General features: G+C 63.2%; 1 protein-coding gene and 1 long non-coding RNA gene across 2 annotated transcripts; one reads left to right on the top strand and one right to left on the bottom strand.

The window, feature by feature from the left end:
- Window positions 1-3,899: 3,899 nt before the first annotated feature.
- LOC308195986 lies at window positions 3,900-11,121 on the bottom strand. Its single transcript, XR_013952000.1, has 3 exons — window positions 11,064-11,121; window positions 7,991-10,843; window positions 3,900-5,655 (listed from the first exon to the last, which is right to left on the bottom strand). It is a non-coding gene; the product is annotated as an uncharacterized lncRNA (long non-coding RNA).
- Window positions 11,122-11,417: 296 nt separating this feature from the next.
- On the top strand, window positions 11,418-15,629 carry LOC308196036 (prostaglandin D2 receptor-like). The gene is made up of 2 exons (XM_080594454.1): window positions 11,418-12,335; window positions 13,798-15,629. The coding sequence occupies exons 1-2, from the start codon at window positions 11,496-11,498 to the stop codon at window positions 14,062-14,064; spliced, it is 1,107 nt and encodes a 368-aa protein (XP_080450580.1). The 5' UTR covers window positions 11,418-11,495; the 3' UTR covers window positions 14,065-15,629.
- Window positions 15,630-16,082: the final 453 nt, after the last annotated feature.

Here is a 16,082-nt window from a genome sequence, read left to right as displayed (position 1 = left end):
CCGGGCGGTGGGGGGGGGGGGGGGGCTGGCTGCGGGCTGCCCGCCGCCCCCGGAGAGCCGGGAGCGAGGCCAGTTTGGGGCCGGGAAGCGGGGTTTGGGGCCGGCCCTTTGGAGGGGGTGTGTGGGGGGGAGGCTCCCCGCTGCCCCCCGCCGGGCAGAAACCCGACTCCGCATCCCCGGGGAGCGGGGGGGGGGCGGGCGGGGAAGCTGGGAGCACACAGCCCCCCCCCCCCGACACCCCCGGGCAGCTGGGCTGGCACCGTGTCAGCTTGCCTCGCTTCTCCTTTCCCGGAGCTTTGTGCCCTGCGGGGGTGAAAAAGGCTCGCCCGTGGGGGGCCGGGCTCGCTGGGGGCTCCTGGCAGCACCCACGGGCTCCTCGGCTCCATCACCCCCCCACCCTACACCCCCCCCTCCAGGCCTTGTGATGCTGCCTCCGTCCCCAAAACGCCAGGCCCGGGGCCGAGGAACGCCGGATAACGGGGAGGGAAGCGTCAGCCCCCCTCCCGGGCTGGCGGCTGAAATAAATCGGGCGCCCGTCCCTCGGCCTCCCCGCTGGGAATCTCCGCTGGCAGGGACCTGGGGTCCCCCGTCCCCAAGGGGGCAGGGGGGGGGGGCGAGCTGGTGTGCCAGGCTCACAGGGGACAGGGCTGGGAGCCCGGCTGTGACAGCCGGGACGCGTCCGCCACCCCTCCTGCCGCTCGTCTCCGGCCCTCGGACGGGAACGCTTCGCCTGGCCCTGAAAAAACATTAGGGCTTCGAGCGGGGTTCGGGCCAGCTGGATGCGATCCGCCGCCTTCGACGAGCTCCCCGTGCCAAACGCATGGCTTTTCTCTGAAGCTCTGACGCCCCGTGGGCCGTCCAGGGAAATCGGGCGCTGCCTGGAGCCTGCAGCCCCCCGGCCCTGTCCCCCCGGCACCCCCGGGATCCCCCCCCCCCCCCCCCAGCACCCTCACGCTCCGGGGTGCCGGCCCCAAGGGCAAGCCGGGGACCGGGACATCCCTCCCGTGGGGAAAGGTGGCCCTGGGGGTGCAGAGGAGGTGTGGGGAAGCTCGTGGGGTCTCGCTGCCAAAAACAAAGCCACGGCGCTCACCGCTGGGGCGGAAAATTTGGGCTTTTCCGTCCCGTACCGCGGCAGCGGCGAAGAGAAGGGTTTGGAGGGGATGGCTGCTGGTTGCTGCTGGTGGCCTGAGAGGGTTCGCTGCGAGGGTGTTTTTAAGGAGTGAATTGGTTTGGGGTTTCTAAGCCTGCAGCAGAGCCTTGAAATGGGTGGGAGGACAAGCAGGACATCTGGGCGCAGCTCCCCCCGGGGAATTTGGCTTTCTGAGAGCCCGAATTCTCCCTGCCATGAGCCTCTCCCAGGGAAAATGTCACTGCCTGCGGCTGTCCCCAGCCAAGTCTGGGAGAAAAGGGCCCCGAGCCCCTCAGGGCCCCCCTGCTGGGGCGGGGGCAGCTGCCAGGCTTCTCGCATGGGCTTCGGGATGCTAAAAAAGGCTTTTTGTCACCCCCGTGGCAAACCCGGCACCTCTCGGTGTGAGATCCCAGCAGATAAAAATGCAGCTGCTGGGAAAAGCTGGAGGCCTGCCTGGTCCCGGGAGTGGAGCCCCAGTGCTGGGGGGGCTGTGGTGTTGGGACTGGCCTTAGTGGGGGTGGGATGGGATGGGGATGGGATGGGGTGGGATGGGATGGGATGGAAATGGGGATGGGATGGGATGGGGAATGGGGATGGGGATGGGATGGGATGGGACGGGATGGGACGGGATGGGATGGGATGGGATGGGATGAGGATAAGGATGGGGATGGGGATGGGCTGCCCTCACCCACACCGTGTGCTGGGGAGGGAGGTGCTCACGGGGACTGATCCCTGTAATCGCTTCCACGTGGCCGAGCAGAGCCTCTGGCTGGGGTTTAGCTCTTCCCTCAGCCTGGGCATAAACAAAAGAAACAAACAGGCCTGTTCTTGGTGGTGTTTTGTACAGAAACAGATGTGGTGAAGCTGCAGGAGGTGGAGGATGCTCTGCAGGAAGGGGCTGGGTCGCACCGGCGACCACATACACCCGAAATCCCTCTCCCTAAACAGCTGGGGCTGCATGGGGCCGGCACCCCCTGCCCTGCTGTGGGGCTGCCCCTTGGCCGGGCTGGGGGCGAGGAAGAGGACGGGAAGGGCTGGGGAAGGCCTGGCACTGTGGTCTGGGCTGGGGCGAGAGGGGCTGTGGGGTCAGGAAAACCCGGCATCCTCTTCCTCGGGGCCTGCAGCCCTCCGAGGACCGCGGCCGCGCGGAGGTGAGCAGGAAACGCGCCTCTCCTGGGGCGGCTGGGGAAAAAAAAACCCACTCCCGGCAGCCCCAGGGGTGCTGCCCACGCAGGACGGGGCTGGGGGCTGCGGCACAGAGCCAGGGGGTGCTCGGGCTGGGGGCGAGGGTTGGGGCAGGGAGCCCGAATTTGGGTGTTTTGGCCAGCAGGACCCTGCCGGGCTAGCAGCTCACCGCGGCGGTGCCCTCCGAGCATTCCTCCTCCTGGCAGCAGGAATCCAGGCCCGGGTAGGGACGATCTGTTGGACGGGGGACGACAGACGACTGCCATAAACATCCTCCTGGTGCTGCTAGCAAAGTGCTTCGTAGGGCAGGGGCTGACTCAGAAGGAGGCCTGAGCTCCCTGGATCAGCATGCGCGAGGCTTTTTGACCTCCTGAGAAACAGACGGAGACGTGCTGCCTGCTTGTCTATCCCCCTCCTTCATAACGAGGATCTGCTGGGTAACTTCAGCCACCTCCAACAGCAGCATCTCTGCGGAGCCCCGGGCTGTAGGGCCGGCCAGAAGCAGGAGATGCCGCGAGCTCCCCTCTGGCCTGCACAGGTGAGCACAGGTTGAGCTCGAGCACAACCCTTACGGGACACCAGAGAATCCACACGGGCTGGGTGAGCGCAGAGGCAGTGGCGGGGGACATCCCTGGTCCCCGCAGAGCCTTCGATGCTGCACGTCCCCTCTCTGTGCCCTGGCACCCGCTCGGGACGAGGCCGGGCTGGCGGGGAGAGGTTTTGCTTTGATCCGAGCGAACAGGAGCGGGGGAAAACCCAGGAGAGCTTCGGGCACCCGCGCGTCCCTCCCCTGGAGACCCCCGTGGGGGCGGGGGGCTGCTCCCCACCTGCAGCAGCACCAGCCTGCCATCCCTCCTCGATCTGCGCCAACGCGGCGCGGGGCAGGAGGGCAGCACCCGGCCGGGGCAGGTCTGCAGCAGCGAAGGAGCCGGCTCTCGGCATTCCCATTTTTGGGAACGGCTCTCCTCGACTTCGGGCTCGCTTCTCGGAGTCGGCCTGGCCTCGTGACTCCCCTCCTTCTCCGCCTGCCCCACGGGACACCCGTCCCCAGCAGCGTGGACCCGCAGGTAGCTCACAACCTGCTCGCGCGCTGGGGCTGGCGGGGCTGGGGGGGCGCGGCATGGGGTGCCCGGCAGTCCCAAACCACCCCCTTGCACCCCACACTCCTGGCACGAGCACGGGATGAGGCACCGGAGGCGTCCACCCCCTGGCTCATTTCCACAGGCAGGGTGAAGCCCACGCGGAGATATTATTTCCGCTCAGGGCACCGAACATGCTCGCAGGGAGGGAGGCTGTCCCGGGCAGACGGGGCGTCGGAGCCCCAGCGGGGCCGTGCTATGGGAAAATAAGGTTTTTTACGGGAAAAAATAAGGAGGGTTTCTCTACCCTGGGCTACTCAGCTGGAGCAGGAGTGCAGGAAGGAGTGGAGAGGAGAAGCAACCCAGGCGCTGCTCTGGCAGGCGCCCAGCACGCCCAGCACCCCGGGGACCGGGGGGGCGCAGACGCCGAAAAACTTCCTGAGGCATCCACGGCCCCAGCCCAGCCATCGTTCCGGGTTTTACAAAGTATTTTAAGGCGTAAAGGTAAAAAAAAGGTTTGCTTTTATTTTAATCTCTGGGGCTCTCCTTCCTTCCTTCCTTCCTCCCTCCCAGCGCCGGCGCGAGGCTGCCTTCGCTCCAGCAGCTGCCGGATGAGCGTGCTGAGCCCCCCGCGCCTGGCGCTGAGCGATGGCTCTGCCGCAGCCCCCAGGGATCCCCCACATCCTCGTTTGGTCCCGTCTCCAGCCAAATCCCTGGCAGAGGGGCTCGAGCTGCCAGGCAGGGCAGCCCGGATGGGTTCGAGGTCGATATTCGCTGGGGTGGGAGCATGTGCGGCTTCTGGGGACGGAGTGGGGTAAGGAAAAGGATAAAACTCGTTGTGGTTGGCGTGGCCGTGCCCTGCGTTTCCAGGGCTCCTGCATTTTCCTCGCAAAGAGAAACACTCGTTATTTTTTTTTTCCCCATCCTGCAGGATTCGGCCCCAGACAGGCTCCAGGCTGTGCCGATGCAGCTTTGGGGCACTGCTGCGGGGCGCTTACACCCTGAATCGAGAGTCCCCTGCAGAATTCAGTCTGCCATACGAGTTACGTGTCCCTAGGACCTCCCTTTTGCCAGCAGCCTTGCAGCCGGGACCCAGGGGCTTGCCAGGCAGCACCGTCACAGATGGGGCCACCCTTGCTCCGTGCCCAAACAGAGCTAAGGGCTCCCCCAAAACCCCTCTCCAACCCATTTTGTCACCTCCTCGGCACTCGGGCGCTGACCCCCAGATGCTCCGGGTGACTAATCCCCGCAATTAGCCTCCTTTCGTGCAGCGGAGCAGCTTCCTGCCTTTGTCTTCCCCCTGACAGCCTCTGCGAGCAAAGACGCTTTTAGCCACATTTTCCTGGCTCGGGCTCTGCCGCCAGCCTCCGTCCTGAGGAGCTGGGAGCAGGGGGACCGTCCTCTGATGTCCCCCGATGTCCCTCGGTGTCCCCCGGCACGCAGTGGTGGGCCAGAGGCACAGCTTTTAGGATTCGTTCTTTAAATTGAAGACCGCTGCGGACCCCGGGAGAGTTTCATGCCCAAAGGGATTTGGGGGCTGGCTGGGGACAGAGCGCTCGGGCTATCCGAAAATTCAACGTGAAATGGGGAAACACATGGGCAGCACATTTGGGGAGCCGCCCGCTCCTCCCAACCCATTCCCAGCCCCACGGGCCGTGCTGTGCTTGGGATTTTGGGGAGCTTTTGGGTACCCCCATCCCCAGAGACTGGGGTCCCTCCCCCGCGACAGCTGGGGTGCGCCCGTGGCCAAGGCTGGGCCCCCGCACAAAAAGAGGAAACGCGAGGCTTAGGCAAGAGCGGAGGGTTTTTTGCTCTTGTAACCCAAACCGCGGCGTGCCGGAGGAGCTGCAGCTGCAGAATAGATCAGTGGTGGATGTACCTCCTGGGGAGATGCATCCTCACCCCCCTGCAGCAGCCGGGGCGGGCTCCAAGCAAAATAAAAACCCTTTCCTGGCCGCCGGACTGAGCTCGGCGCTCTGGGTCTGGTGGGAAGCAGCCCAAATTTTAGGGAAAAAAAAGAAAGAAAAGGGGTAATTTTAGGGCAGCCTGAAGTGCTGGCAGGGCTCCAGGCACGGCCAGGGCAGCTCAGCCCTTGCTTCGCACGGACAGGTGAGACGTGGTGAAGAAAGTCTTGGCTTTGGGGACACAAAGCTGTCCCCAGAACGGACGTGAGAGGAGCAAGGTGACAATGTCCTGCTCTGCTGAAGGGAGGGAGTCACCGTCCTGTGCCCGAGCCTGGGGCACGTGCGTGGCGGAGACAGCCTGTGTAGAAAAATGAAGTGAGATTAAATTAAAGGAAATAAAGAGAAGGAGTAAAATATGGAAAAGGGAAAGGGAAAGGGAAAGGGAAAGGGAAAGGGAAAGGGAAAGGAGATGATGAATAGAAGGACAAAGAAAAGATGAAGATGAAGAAAAGATGAAGAAAAAGAAGTGAAAGAAAAAAGACAAAAGAAAAAAAGATTAAAGATAAAAGAAAAAGGAAAAAAGGAAAAAAGGAAAAAAGGAAAAGGAAAAAGGAAAAAGGAAAAGGAAAAAGGAAAAGGAAAAAGGAAAAGGAAAAAGGAAAAGGAAAAAGGAAAAAAAGGAAAAAGGAAAAATGGAAAAAAAAGAAAAAGGGAAAAGGGAAAAAGGGAAAAAGGGAAAAAGAAAAGGGAAAGGAAAAAGAAAACAGGAAAAAGGAAAAAAGGAAAAAGGAAAAGGGAAAAAGGAAAAAGGAAAAGGGAAAAAGGAAAAAGGAAAAAGGAAAAGGGAAAAAAGGAAAAAGGAAAAAGGAAAAGGAAAAGGAAAAAGGAAAAAAGGAAAAAGGAAAAGGGGGAAAAAAGGGAAAAGGGAAAAAGGGAAAAAGGGGAAAGGAAAAAGGGAAAAAGGGGAAAGGAAAAGGAAAAGGAAAAGGAAAAGGAAAAAGGAAAAAAGGAAAAAAGGAAAAAGGGAAAGGGGGAAAAAAGGGAAAAGGGAAAAAGGGAAAAAGGGAAAAGGAAAAGGAAAAGGAAAAAGGAAAAAGGAAAAAAGGAAAAAAGGAAAAAGGGAAAGGGGGAAAAAAGGGAAAAGGGAAAAAGGGAAAAAGGGAAAAGGAAAAGGAAAAGGAAAAGGAAAAAGAAAAAAGGAAAAAGAAAAAAGGAAAAAGAAAAAAGGAAAAAGGAAAAGGGGAAGGAAAATAATAATAATAATAATAAAAAAACAAAAACAGAAAAACAGAAAAACAGAAAAAGAAAAAAGAAAAAGAAAAAAAGAAAACAAAGAAAAAGGGGGAAAAGGGAAAAAGGGAAAGAAAAAAAAGAAAAAAGAAAAAAAGAGGGAAGAGGGAAGAGGGAAGAGGGAAGAGGGAAGAGGGAAGAGGGAAGAGGGAAGAGGGAAGAGGGAAGAGGGAAGAGGGAAGAGGGAAGAGGGAAGAGGGAAAAGAAAAAGAAAAAGAAAAAGAAAAAGAAAAAGAAAAAGAAAAAGAAAAAGAAAAAGAAAAAGAAAAAGAAAAAGAAAAAGAAAAAGAAAAAGAAAAAGAAAAAGAAAAAGAAAAAGAAAAAGAAAAAGAAAAAGAAAAAGAAAAAGAAAAAGAAAAAGAAAAAGAAAAAGAAAAAGAAAAAGAAAAAGAAAAAGAAAAAGAAAGAAAAAGAAAAAGAAAAAAGAAGGCAGGCGGAGGCCCGCGGCCGGTCGGGCGGTGCCGGGGCCGCTCGGGGCTCGCTGCTGCCCCCCGGTGCCCGCCCGCCCCCGGCGCAGCCTCGCGCCCGGCACGGGACAGCGCGGGCAGCACGCGGGCACACGGACACACACACACACACACACACGTGCACACGCACTCTGCCTCCCCCCAGGCTCAGCCCTATCCCCGACCCCAACCCCTGACCCCTATGGCCACATCCAACCCCTGCTGCTGTCCCCATCCCCTATCCCAGACCCCATTGCTATCCCTGACCCCTATTACTGTCCCGTCCCCAACCCCATCCCCATCCCCAACCCCTCTCCCTGTTCCCAACCCCTATCCCCAACCCCTATCACTGTCCTCTATCCCCAACCCCATTGCTATCCCTGACCCCTATTACTGTCCCCTGTCCCCAACCCCATCCCCACCCCCAACCCCTCTCCCTGTTCCCAACCCCTATCCCCAACCCCTATCACTGTCCTCTATCCCCAACCCCATTGCTATCCCTGACCCCTATTACTGTCCCCTGTCCCCAACCCCATTCCCAACCCCTACTGCTGTCCCCAAACCCTATCCCTGATCCCTATTACTGTCCCCTGTCCCCGACCCCTGTCCCCGACCCAGTCCCCAACCCCTATCCCCAACCCCTATTGCTGTCCCCATCCCCCTCCCCTATCCCCAACCCCAATTTCCCCCCAGCCCTCCCTGCTCTGTCCCCCCCACCCCACGCCAGGTGCCCCTCGCCCTGCCCTTGCCGCAGCCTTTCTGGGCTTGTGCAGTGGGGTCCGTGCCGCTCCCCCCCCCCAGCTCCTCGTGGCCCCACACTGCCCACCCGGAGCGGGGCAGGGCCGCATCCTAACCCCGATCCCCCGCAGCCCCCCATCACCCTGCTGGGGCTGTTTTCCAAGGGCGCTGCGATAACGCAGCTGGAAGCAATCAGCGGCACTTCTCCGCATGGCTCACCGCTGGCTCAGAGCAGGGGGTGCGTTCCCTGCGCCCCGAGGCCACTTCTGGGGACACCCGGGGTCCCCCAAAAACCCCTCCTGGGGACACCTCCGCTCTTCCAGAAGAAGGGACGACGGGAACCGCCCGGAGCTGGGCTGCTCGAGGCGCCTTCACCAGCCGGTTGGAAGCGGGGTGTCCGGGCGCGGCCGAGACCCTCGGTGCATCATCGCAGCACGGAGAGCCCCAGGAGGGAAATTTCGGGGCATCGCCGCCCCCGATTTCGTGCTCCTGGCAGGCGGGAGGCTGGCTCTCCCCCGTCGGACCCTCCCAGCCTTGTTTGCTCAGGATGCGAGCATCCAGCGAGCGCTGCCAACGCGGCCGCTCCCGGCCAGCCGCGTCCCTCGCCGCCTGCCAAAACCCTCCCCGTCTAACGGGCTCTAAATTAGGTTATTCGGATACCGATAAAAACACTTCCAAAGCGAGCGCGGAGCTGGGAGAGGGTGAGAAATCTCTGGTGGGGGGGACACGGCTCCGCCGGGCTTCCTTCGCGGAAAGCCGGGGCTGGCAGCAACCCGGCGGGGCAGGCGCCCGCTCAGCACCACCCGGGCGGCGGGGAAAAGCCGCGCGGGGTCAGCGAGAGTTTTGGAAACAAAACCTGAAATTCCTCCCAGATGCTTCACGTTTTTCCAGCTCCTCATTTGTCTTCTGGGTTTTGCGGCGTGCTGCTTTTTCTTCCGCTTTGGGTTGTTTTGATCCTTTTTTTTTTTTTTTCCTTTCTTTTTTTTTTTTTTTTTTTCTTCTTCTTTCCTTCCCCCTCTCTCCGCCAGGAATGCGAGCGGCGAGAAGAGGGTCACGTCGGAACCGTGACGAACAGGGGAGATTCGTCATCGGCGGTGACGAGCCCTTCTCAAAATCATTTTCCCCCAAATAGCTGCAGTTTACACAAACCACGCCAAGAGGAGAGCTAAACGGGGAGCGGGAGCATCTGGCTGCCCACGCCGCTTTCTCCCCTGGGGCAGGGAAAGGAGGGAGATGAGTCTGCGGTTGTGCGGCCGACCGGACACCCGCCCTGACCCCGCAGCAGGCTGGAAGGCAGCGCCCGTGCTCGGCCACGCTCAGCGCCAGGCCTGCCCGGAGCGAGGAAAGGAGCCAGGACGGGAAGAAACGCGGCCACCTCTGCCCGGGGTGGCCACCTCCTGTGCCCTGGGGGCAAGGCTGGACCAGGAGGTCGTCCCCAAAAGCCATCTCAGTCCCCATCGCCCTGCCACTTCGGGCGGTTTTGGGACGCGAACAAGCGTCCCCACGTCCTTCAGGGTTCCCAGCCAGCCCTCCAGTGCCGGTGCACCCGGGGACGGCACCCGCTCCAAAAAAGGGCTGACTTTTGTCGAGGTTCCTCCTCCTCTCCCCCGGGGCGACAAATTTCTGCTGAATTTGGCCTTCTGGCCTTGCCCAGCCTGGCGAGGAACTCCCCAGCGGTGACACTTGGGCCTCTTTTCCACCCGAGCAGCGTGCGCCCGGCGGTGCCGTGCCCTTCCAAGGGTGTCCCCGGGGCGGCGCAGGGCTGACGGGTGCCAGCACCCCGTAACGCCCGCGGGCTTCACCTTGCGAGGCAGCTCCTGCGGACGGCTGCAGCTCGCCGGGGTGGGCTTTCAGCCGGCACGGTTCTGCCAGGAGCGAGGACAAGGAGCGGGGCCACCAGGACGGCCACGAAAAGCGACGCGTGGGCTGGGCGCCCCGGGCTGCGGCACCGCGGAGGGCTCCGGGCGGGGGGCTGCCACCAAAAAGTCGGCGCCGTGCTCCGCAGCGCCACGAGGCTCCACGTGGAGCCCCACGGCGACGCTCTGCACCCGAAAGGAGCTGACAATCGGGGCACTGAAGAAGGCGGCGTGCTTCTTCTTCTCGACGTGCCCACGAGGAGAACGTCATCGCGGTGGCCGCCCCCACGCAGGCTGCGTTTCTTCTCCCCGGGTCCCCGGGGCGGAAACACTCGCCCCGTTTGCGTTTAGCCCTAGCGAGGGCAGCACTTCAACGCCCACACGTGCGAGAACGCCGAGCGGCGGTGGCGAGGCTTACCTTCACGTCTTCCTGGGAACAAACTCTCGGCGCCCTCCCTGCCGGAGGTGGCTGGATGTGCCCGAGAAACCCAGCCCACCGCTAACGCGTGCCAGCGCAGGCGTCTGGGCCGGGCACCGAGCGCCTTTCCCACCCCTCCTGTCATCTTGATACTTTCCTGCGCTTCTCGTACGCTCGTCTAGAGCAGCAAAAAGGGGCCCCGAAAGCAGACGGCCGTGGTTTCGTGCTTATTCATCATCACATGTATCCTGCGAGCTGCGGTATGCGCTAGGCAGCGGCGCTGCTGCGGCCGGAGGGGCCGCTGCTCTTCCTGCAAGAGGCGCTGGGGGCTTCGCCCGAAGCTTGCTCCTGCCACGGCCGGGCTCTGCCGCGGGCACGGAGGGGCTGGGACCCTGCACGGGGGGGGCTCAGCGGTGGTCCCACGCCGTGGCAGGCACACGGGGTGCTGTAGGAGCTGTGGGGTGCTGTAGGAGCACTGGGGGGCAGGTAGGAGCGCTGGGGGGCAGAGCCCTGCAGTGAACGGCCTCGTGGGGAACTCTGCCCATTCCTGGCCTGCTTTACACTGGTGCAGCAGCTGGGCCCGACACCAGCCCCCTACCCCGTAGTCCCCTCCAAGGACTTGGTCCCGACCCCGTTACCTCCCCCTGCACCGGGGGCACAGCCCTGATCACCCCAGGGGCCCAGAGTCCGTGATCCCCCGGGGGCTCAACCCCTGTCCCCTGCCCCGGGACCCTCAAGGGGCTCATCCCTGACCCCTACCCACATCCCTAACCTCCCCCAGGAGCTCATCCCCAACCCCTTCCCACCCCCCTAGTGGCTCATTACTGACCCCTACCCACCCCCTCAGCCCCCCCAGAAGCTCTCCCCCCAACTTACCCACACCTCCAGCCCCCCCAGAAGCTCACCCCCCCCACCACCCACACCTCCAGCCCCCCCAGGAGCTCATCCCTGACCCCTTCCACCCCCCCAGCCCCCCAGGAGATGATCATACCCCCTACCCGCACCCCCAAAAGCTCACCCCCCTACCCCCTTAGCCCCCCCAGAAACTCATCCCCGACCCCTTCCCACCCCACCAGCCCCCCAGGAGCTCACCCCCTCCACCCCTCACCCCCCCCAGGAGCTCATCCCCGACCCCTTCCCCCCCCCTCAGCCCCCCCAGCAGCTCTCCCCCCAACTTCCCCACCCCCCCACCCCCCCCAGCAGCTCACCCCCCGACCCCTTCCCCCCCCCCCAGCAGGCCCCCTCCCTTCCCCCCCCCCCCCGTTTCCCCGCCGTGCCCCCCCCAGCCCCGGGGCGGGCAGCAGCCGTGCAGGAGCCGCCCCGGGGGCCGCCCCGAGCCTCTCCGCGCCGCCCCCCCCCCCACCCCCGGGGCCTCCCTCCCCGCGCCGGGGCCGGGCCAGTCGGCGGCGAGGAAGAGGAGGAGGAGGAGGAAGGCGAGGGCGGCAGCCCGATGGCGAGCGAGGGCTACCGGTGCCGGGGCAGCCGCTTCATCGAGAGCGGGCAGTCGGCGGTGCCCAGCTCGGTGCTGTTCGGGGCCGGCCTTTTGGGCAACGTGCTCGCCCTGCTGCTGCTGGGCCAGCACCGACGGCGCTCCCGCTCGCCCGGCGGTCGCCCGCCGAGGGTGTCCGCCTTCTACGTGCTGGTGAGCGGGCTGGCGGTCACCGACCTGCTGGGCAAGTGCCTGCTCAGCCCCATGGTGCTGGCCGCTTACGCTTACAACCGGAGCCTGAGCGAGCTGGGCTCGCCCGGCGGGCGGGCCGAGGGCGAGCCGGGAGCCCTGTGCCAGCTCTTCGCCTTCCTCATGGCTTTCTTCGGGCTGGCCCCGACCCTGCTGCTGCTCGCCATGGCCCTGGAGTGCTGGCTGTCGCTGGGCCACCCGTACTTCTACCGGCGGCACCTCACCCGACGGCTGGGGGCGGCGCTGGCCCCGGCGGCGGCGGGGCTGTGCGCGCTCTTCTGCGCGCTCCCGCTGCTGGGTTTCGGGGTCCCCATGCAGTACTGCCCCGGCACCTGGTGCTTCATCCGCATGGCCGGCGGGGGGGCCGGCCAGCTCGGCTTCCCCGTGCTCTACGCCAGCCTGATGGGGGTGCTGGTGCTGGCCATCGGCGCCTGCAACGTGAGCAGCATGCGGCACCTCTACGGCATGGCCCGCAGGCAGCCCCCCCGCGGGGCCGCCGCCCCCTCCCCGGCCGCCGCCGCCGCTTCCCCCCCCCGCATGGAGGAGCTCGACCACCTCGTCCTGCTGGGGCTCATGACCGTGCTCTTCACCGTCTGCTCGCTGCCGCTCATCGTGAGTACAAACCCCAACCCCCCCCCCTCCTCCAGGCTCGTTGTTGCCCCCCCCCCCCCGCGGTGAAATCTTTGTGCCCCCCCCGAACACCCCCCCCCAGTCCCCTCCAAGTACCCCCCCCCTCCCCACCACCCTACCCCCGAGGGTCAGCTTATTGCTTTGCCCCCCCCCCCGCCTTGGAATAGCCCCCCCTTAACCATCGCCCCGTCCGGGGGGGGTGTGGGTTATTGCGTTTACCCCCCCCCCCCCCCCCAAAACACCCGCCGGCAGCACCCAGGGGTTGGCAGCTCCTTGCTTTAACCCCCGTGGAATAACGCCCCCATCGCCACCACCCTGCGCCAGAGGTGTCAGGGGGGTCGGGTCATTGCTTTGCCCCCCCCCCCCCAATATCCCACCCCCTCCCATGGGTCTGGTGATCGCTATGACCTCCCTGGAATGACGCCCCCATCGCCACCGACCCATCCTGGAGGTGGCGGGGGGGCTCAGGTCATTGCTTTAATTCCTTTAATTAACCCCCCCCCCCCCCATCATCACCACCCCCTTCCAGAGGTTTCAGGGGGCTCGGGTCATTGCCTTAATCCCTTTGAATAACCCCCCCCCATCACCCCCCCCCCCATTCTGGAGTTGTCAGGGGGCTTGGTCATTGCTTTAATCCCTTTAATTAACCCCCCCCATCACCGCCACCCCATCCCGGAGGTGTCAGGGGTCTCAGGCCATTGCCTTAATCCTTTTAATTAACCCCCCCATAACTACCCCCCCATCCTGGAGGTGTTGGGGGCTTGGGTCATTGCTTTAATCCCTTTAATTAACCCCCCCATCACCGCCACCCCATCCCGGAGGTGTAAGGGGTCTCGGGTCATTGTCTTAATCCCTTTAATTACCCCCCCCATCACCACCACCCCATTCCAGAGGGGTCAGGGGGCTCGGGTCATTGTTTTAATCCCTTTAATTAACTCCTCTATCACCGCCACCCCATTCTGGAGTTGTCAGGGGGCTCGGGTCATTGTCTTAATCCCTTTAATTAACCCCCCCCACCCCCTCCGTGGGCGGTCGGGTCAGTGCTTCAGTTCCCTTTTCGTCCCCCCCCCCCCCATCACCACCACCTCGTCCCAGAGGTGCGGGGGGGTCGCTTCACTGCTTTAACCCCTTGAACCATCTCCCCGCACCCTGCGCGCTCCCAGGGAGGTCGGCGCACTGCGTTACACCCTTCAGTAGCCCTCCCCCGAATCCCCCCCCCCCGTCCCATCCCGGAGGTGCTGGGTCCCTTTGAACCGCACTGGATCTCTGGACCTGGGGAAAATCCTCCCTGAAATCCTCCCCCAAATCCTCCCTGGGGCTGGGGGTCCCGCAGGTGGGGCTGGGGGTCCTGCAGGTGGGTAGGGTGGGAACCCTCGTTGCACCCCCCCAACCTCACAGCGCCCCGGGGGGCCGGAGCCTTGCTGAAGCCGCCTCTTTTGGACAGATCCGGGCGTACATGGGGGCATTCGCGGCCGATTTCAACGAGAACGCCGACCTCAGCGCCCTGCGCTTCCTCTCCGTCAACTCCATCGTCGACCCCTGGGTCTTCATCATCTTCCGCACCTCCGTCTTCCGCATGTTCGTCCGCAGGCTCTGCCGCCGCCTCGGCTCCCGCAGGGCCACCCTAAAGGGACCGGGGCCGGAGGGGGACGGCCGGTTTTGCCCGCTGGGCTGGCGCAGGACGGACGCCCCGCAGCTCGTCTTCCCCTGAGCGCGGCGGGGCCGCGGGAGCTGGTGAAGATGAGGAGCGAGCCTTCGGCCCCGAGCAGCGCGGGGACGGTGCCCGGTTGGTGACGGCAGGGCGGGCCGCACGGCGTTCCTGCCCTGTTCTGTCCCCGGGGATGCGTGCTACCCGCGGGAGGAACCGGGGCCGGGGGGGGGTCGCTCCCGGGGACCTGCGGATATCGCAGCGCTCGGTGCAGAGTTTGGGGAGCGCACGGCTCCGGGGGGGCACGAGGAGTTTGGTGCGGGGTGCCGGGGCAGCGCTTTGGCAGGCAGCAGGACCACACAGGATGGAGAGACTCATGCCTCCCCCCTCGAATAAAAGTGGTTTGGGGCCCTGCTCCATCTCCTCATCCCGCACACGATGCCCGGAGAGCCGGCGGGGTTGTCCCCGGGGCCGGCCACAGCCCCCGCGCTGTCCCCGGGGTGCCTCGGGGTGCCCCGGGGAGGAGGACGGGGGGCAGCTCCCCGGCCCCTCCTCGGCTCAGGGCTTGTGATTTCCCCGCGGTGGCTCTGCTCTGGAGAATCGCTTGCGCCCAGCTGTGCCGTGGGAGGCTGCCGGTCCTGCCGTAATTATTTTAACGCGGTATTTATGACGATACCCGTTCTTAATAAGAGCGGCAAGCGAGAGGAAAAGCAGAGCCCAGGATGTATAACCTAGCGGTGCAAGCATGCGAGCAGCAGATCGTTTTAATGAAAGCTCCATTTCCCCTCAACCACGCGTATTAACTGGGGCTTGTTTAACATCTGCCTCGAGTGACCGTTTAGGACAAAAAAAAAAAAAAATACGATAACCCGAGTCCCCGTCTGCTTAGCGTCCTTGGAGGAGACAGGGCAAATACTTCTCTCCCTCTCTTTAGCCAAGCCTTGCAAGGTGTAGCCGTGTTCCTGCCAGTTCTCACGCGGTATTTACTCTTGTTGTCAAACTGATTTTCCTTTTGAAGGAAGCAACTCGGGTAAATATAGCTTGGGGCTTTTTGGAGGTGACCTGATCGCTTGTGCTCCGGCTCTGGGACCCGCCAGGCTCCGCCGGCGGGAGGGAAGGGCAGGCTGGCGGCGCGCTGCTGGAGGTGGCACCCCCGGCCCTGCAGGTTCCCCGGTCTGTGCCCCGCAGCGGGGTTTTCTGCGGAAAAAGGACTGAACTGAGCGTTGGTCTGCGTATCGGTGTCCTATTCCTCGGACGTTCCCGACTCGGAGATGGCGCACGTGGGACCCTGCGTGCTCAGGAGCGGCACCGAGGCAGCGCCACGGCTTTCACCGGACTGATCTCCGCAGCAGGATGGACACCGGCTGGGATAGCAGCTCTGCAAAACCTTCCTGCCGGCCCCTGGGCTGGCATCGCCCCCGCCGTGTGGCTCCGCGCACCGCTCGGGACGGGGGGAGCGGGCTGGCACGAGCCGTGCCGCCACCAGGATTCGCTCCCGGAGAGCGTGCCGAAGCAGGCTGCGAGCTGGTGCTGTGAGCCGGGTGCTGACCGCGTGTCTGTAGAACCTGGGACTGTGCTCAGTGCGAAACGAGAGCAATTAAATTAAAATAAATCAGGGTTTTTATTAAGGTGCGTGGATGCAGACTCCATCCGAGCCCCTAGGTGATGCGTGCATGCGCCGCGCTGCCTGGCTCGTCCGTGCGCTCATCACCGGAGGAAGGAAATGTCCCCGTTTTGGGGGGGCTCGCGGGGCAGTGGGGTGACCCTAACCCCTGCCCCTGCCTCCCCGACCCCATCCCTGGAGGCTCCCTGCTCCCTGCTCGGGTTCCCTGGGGGATCCTGGAGACTTCAGTGTGCTCTCCTGGCTTCGGTGGCGCTTTTCGTGGGTGCCCGTCCCTGCTCACAGCGGGGGAACCCCAGCAGCTGCTGGCGAAGCCTGACACCACTGGGATCTGAAACTCAGCTGCGTTTTGGGGCCGTGGGGCTGCCGTGCTGCTGTCTTCTCCAGAGATGGCAGCACGTCCCCAGCCAGGGCTGGGCTCTCAGCGGGGCAGAGCAAGGCAAGCTGCAAGGGGGGGGCT

Source organism: Anser brachyrhynchus, assembly GCF_964034855.1.
Source record: "Anser brachyrhynchus genome assembly, chromosome: 5".
Classification (NCBI taxonomy): Eukaryota; Metazoa; Chordata; class Aves; order Anseriformes; family Anatidae; genus Anser; species Anser brachyrhynchus.
The sequence above is the reverse complement of the archived record's forward strand: the minus strand, read 5'-3'. Positions and strand labels throughout refer to the sequence as shown.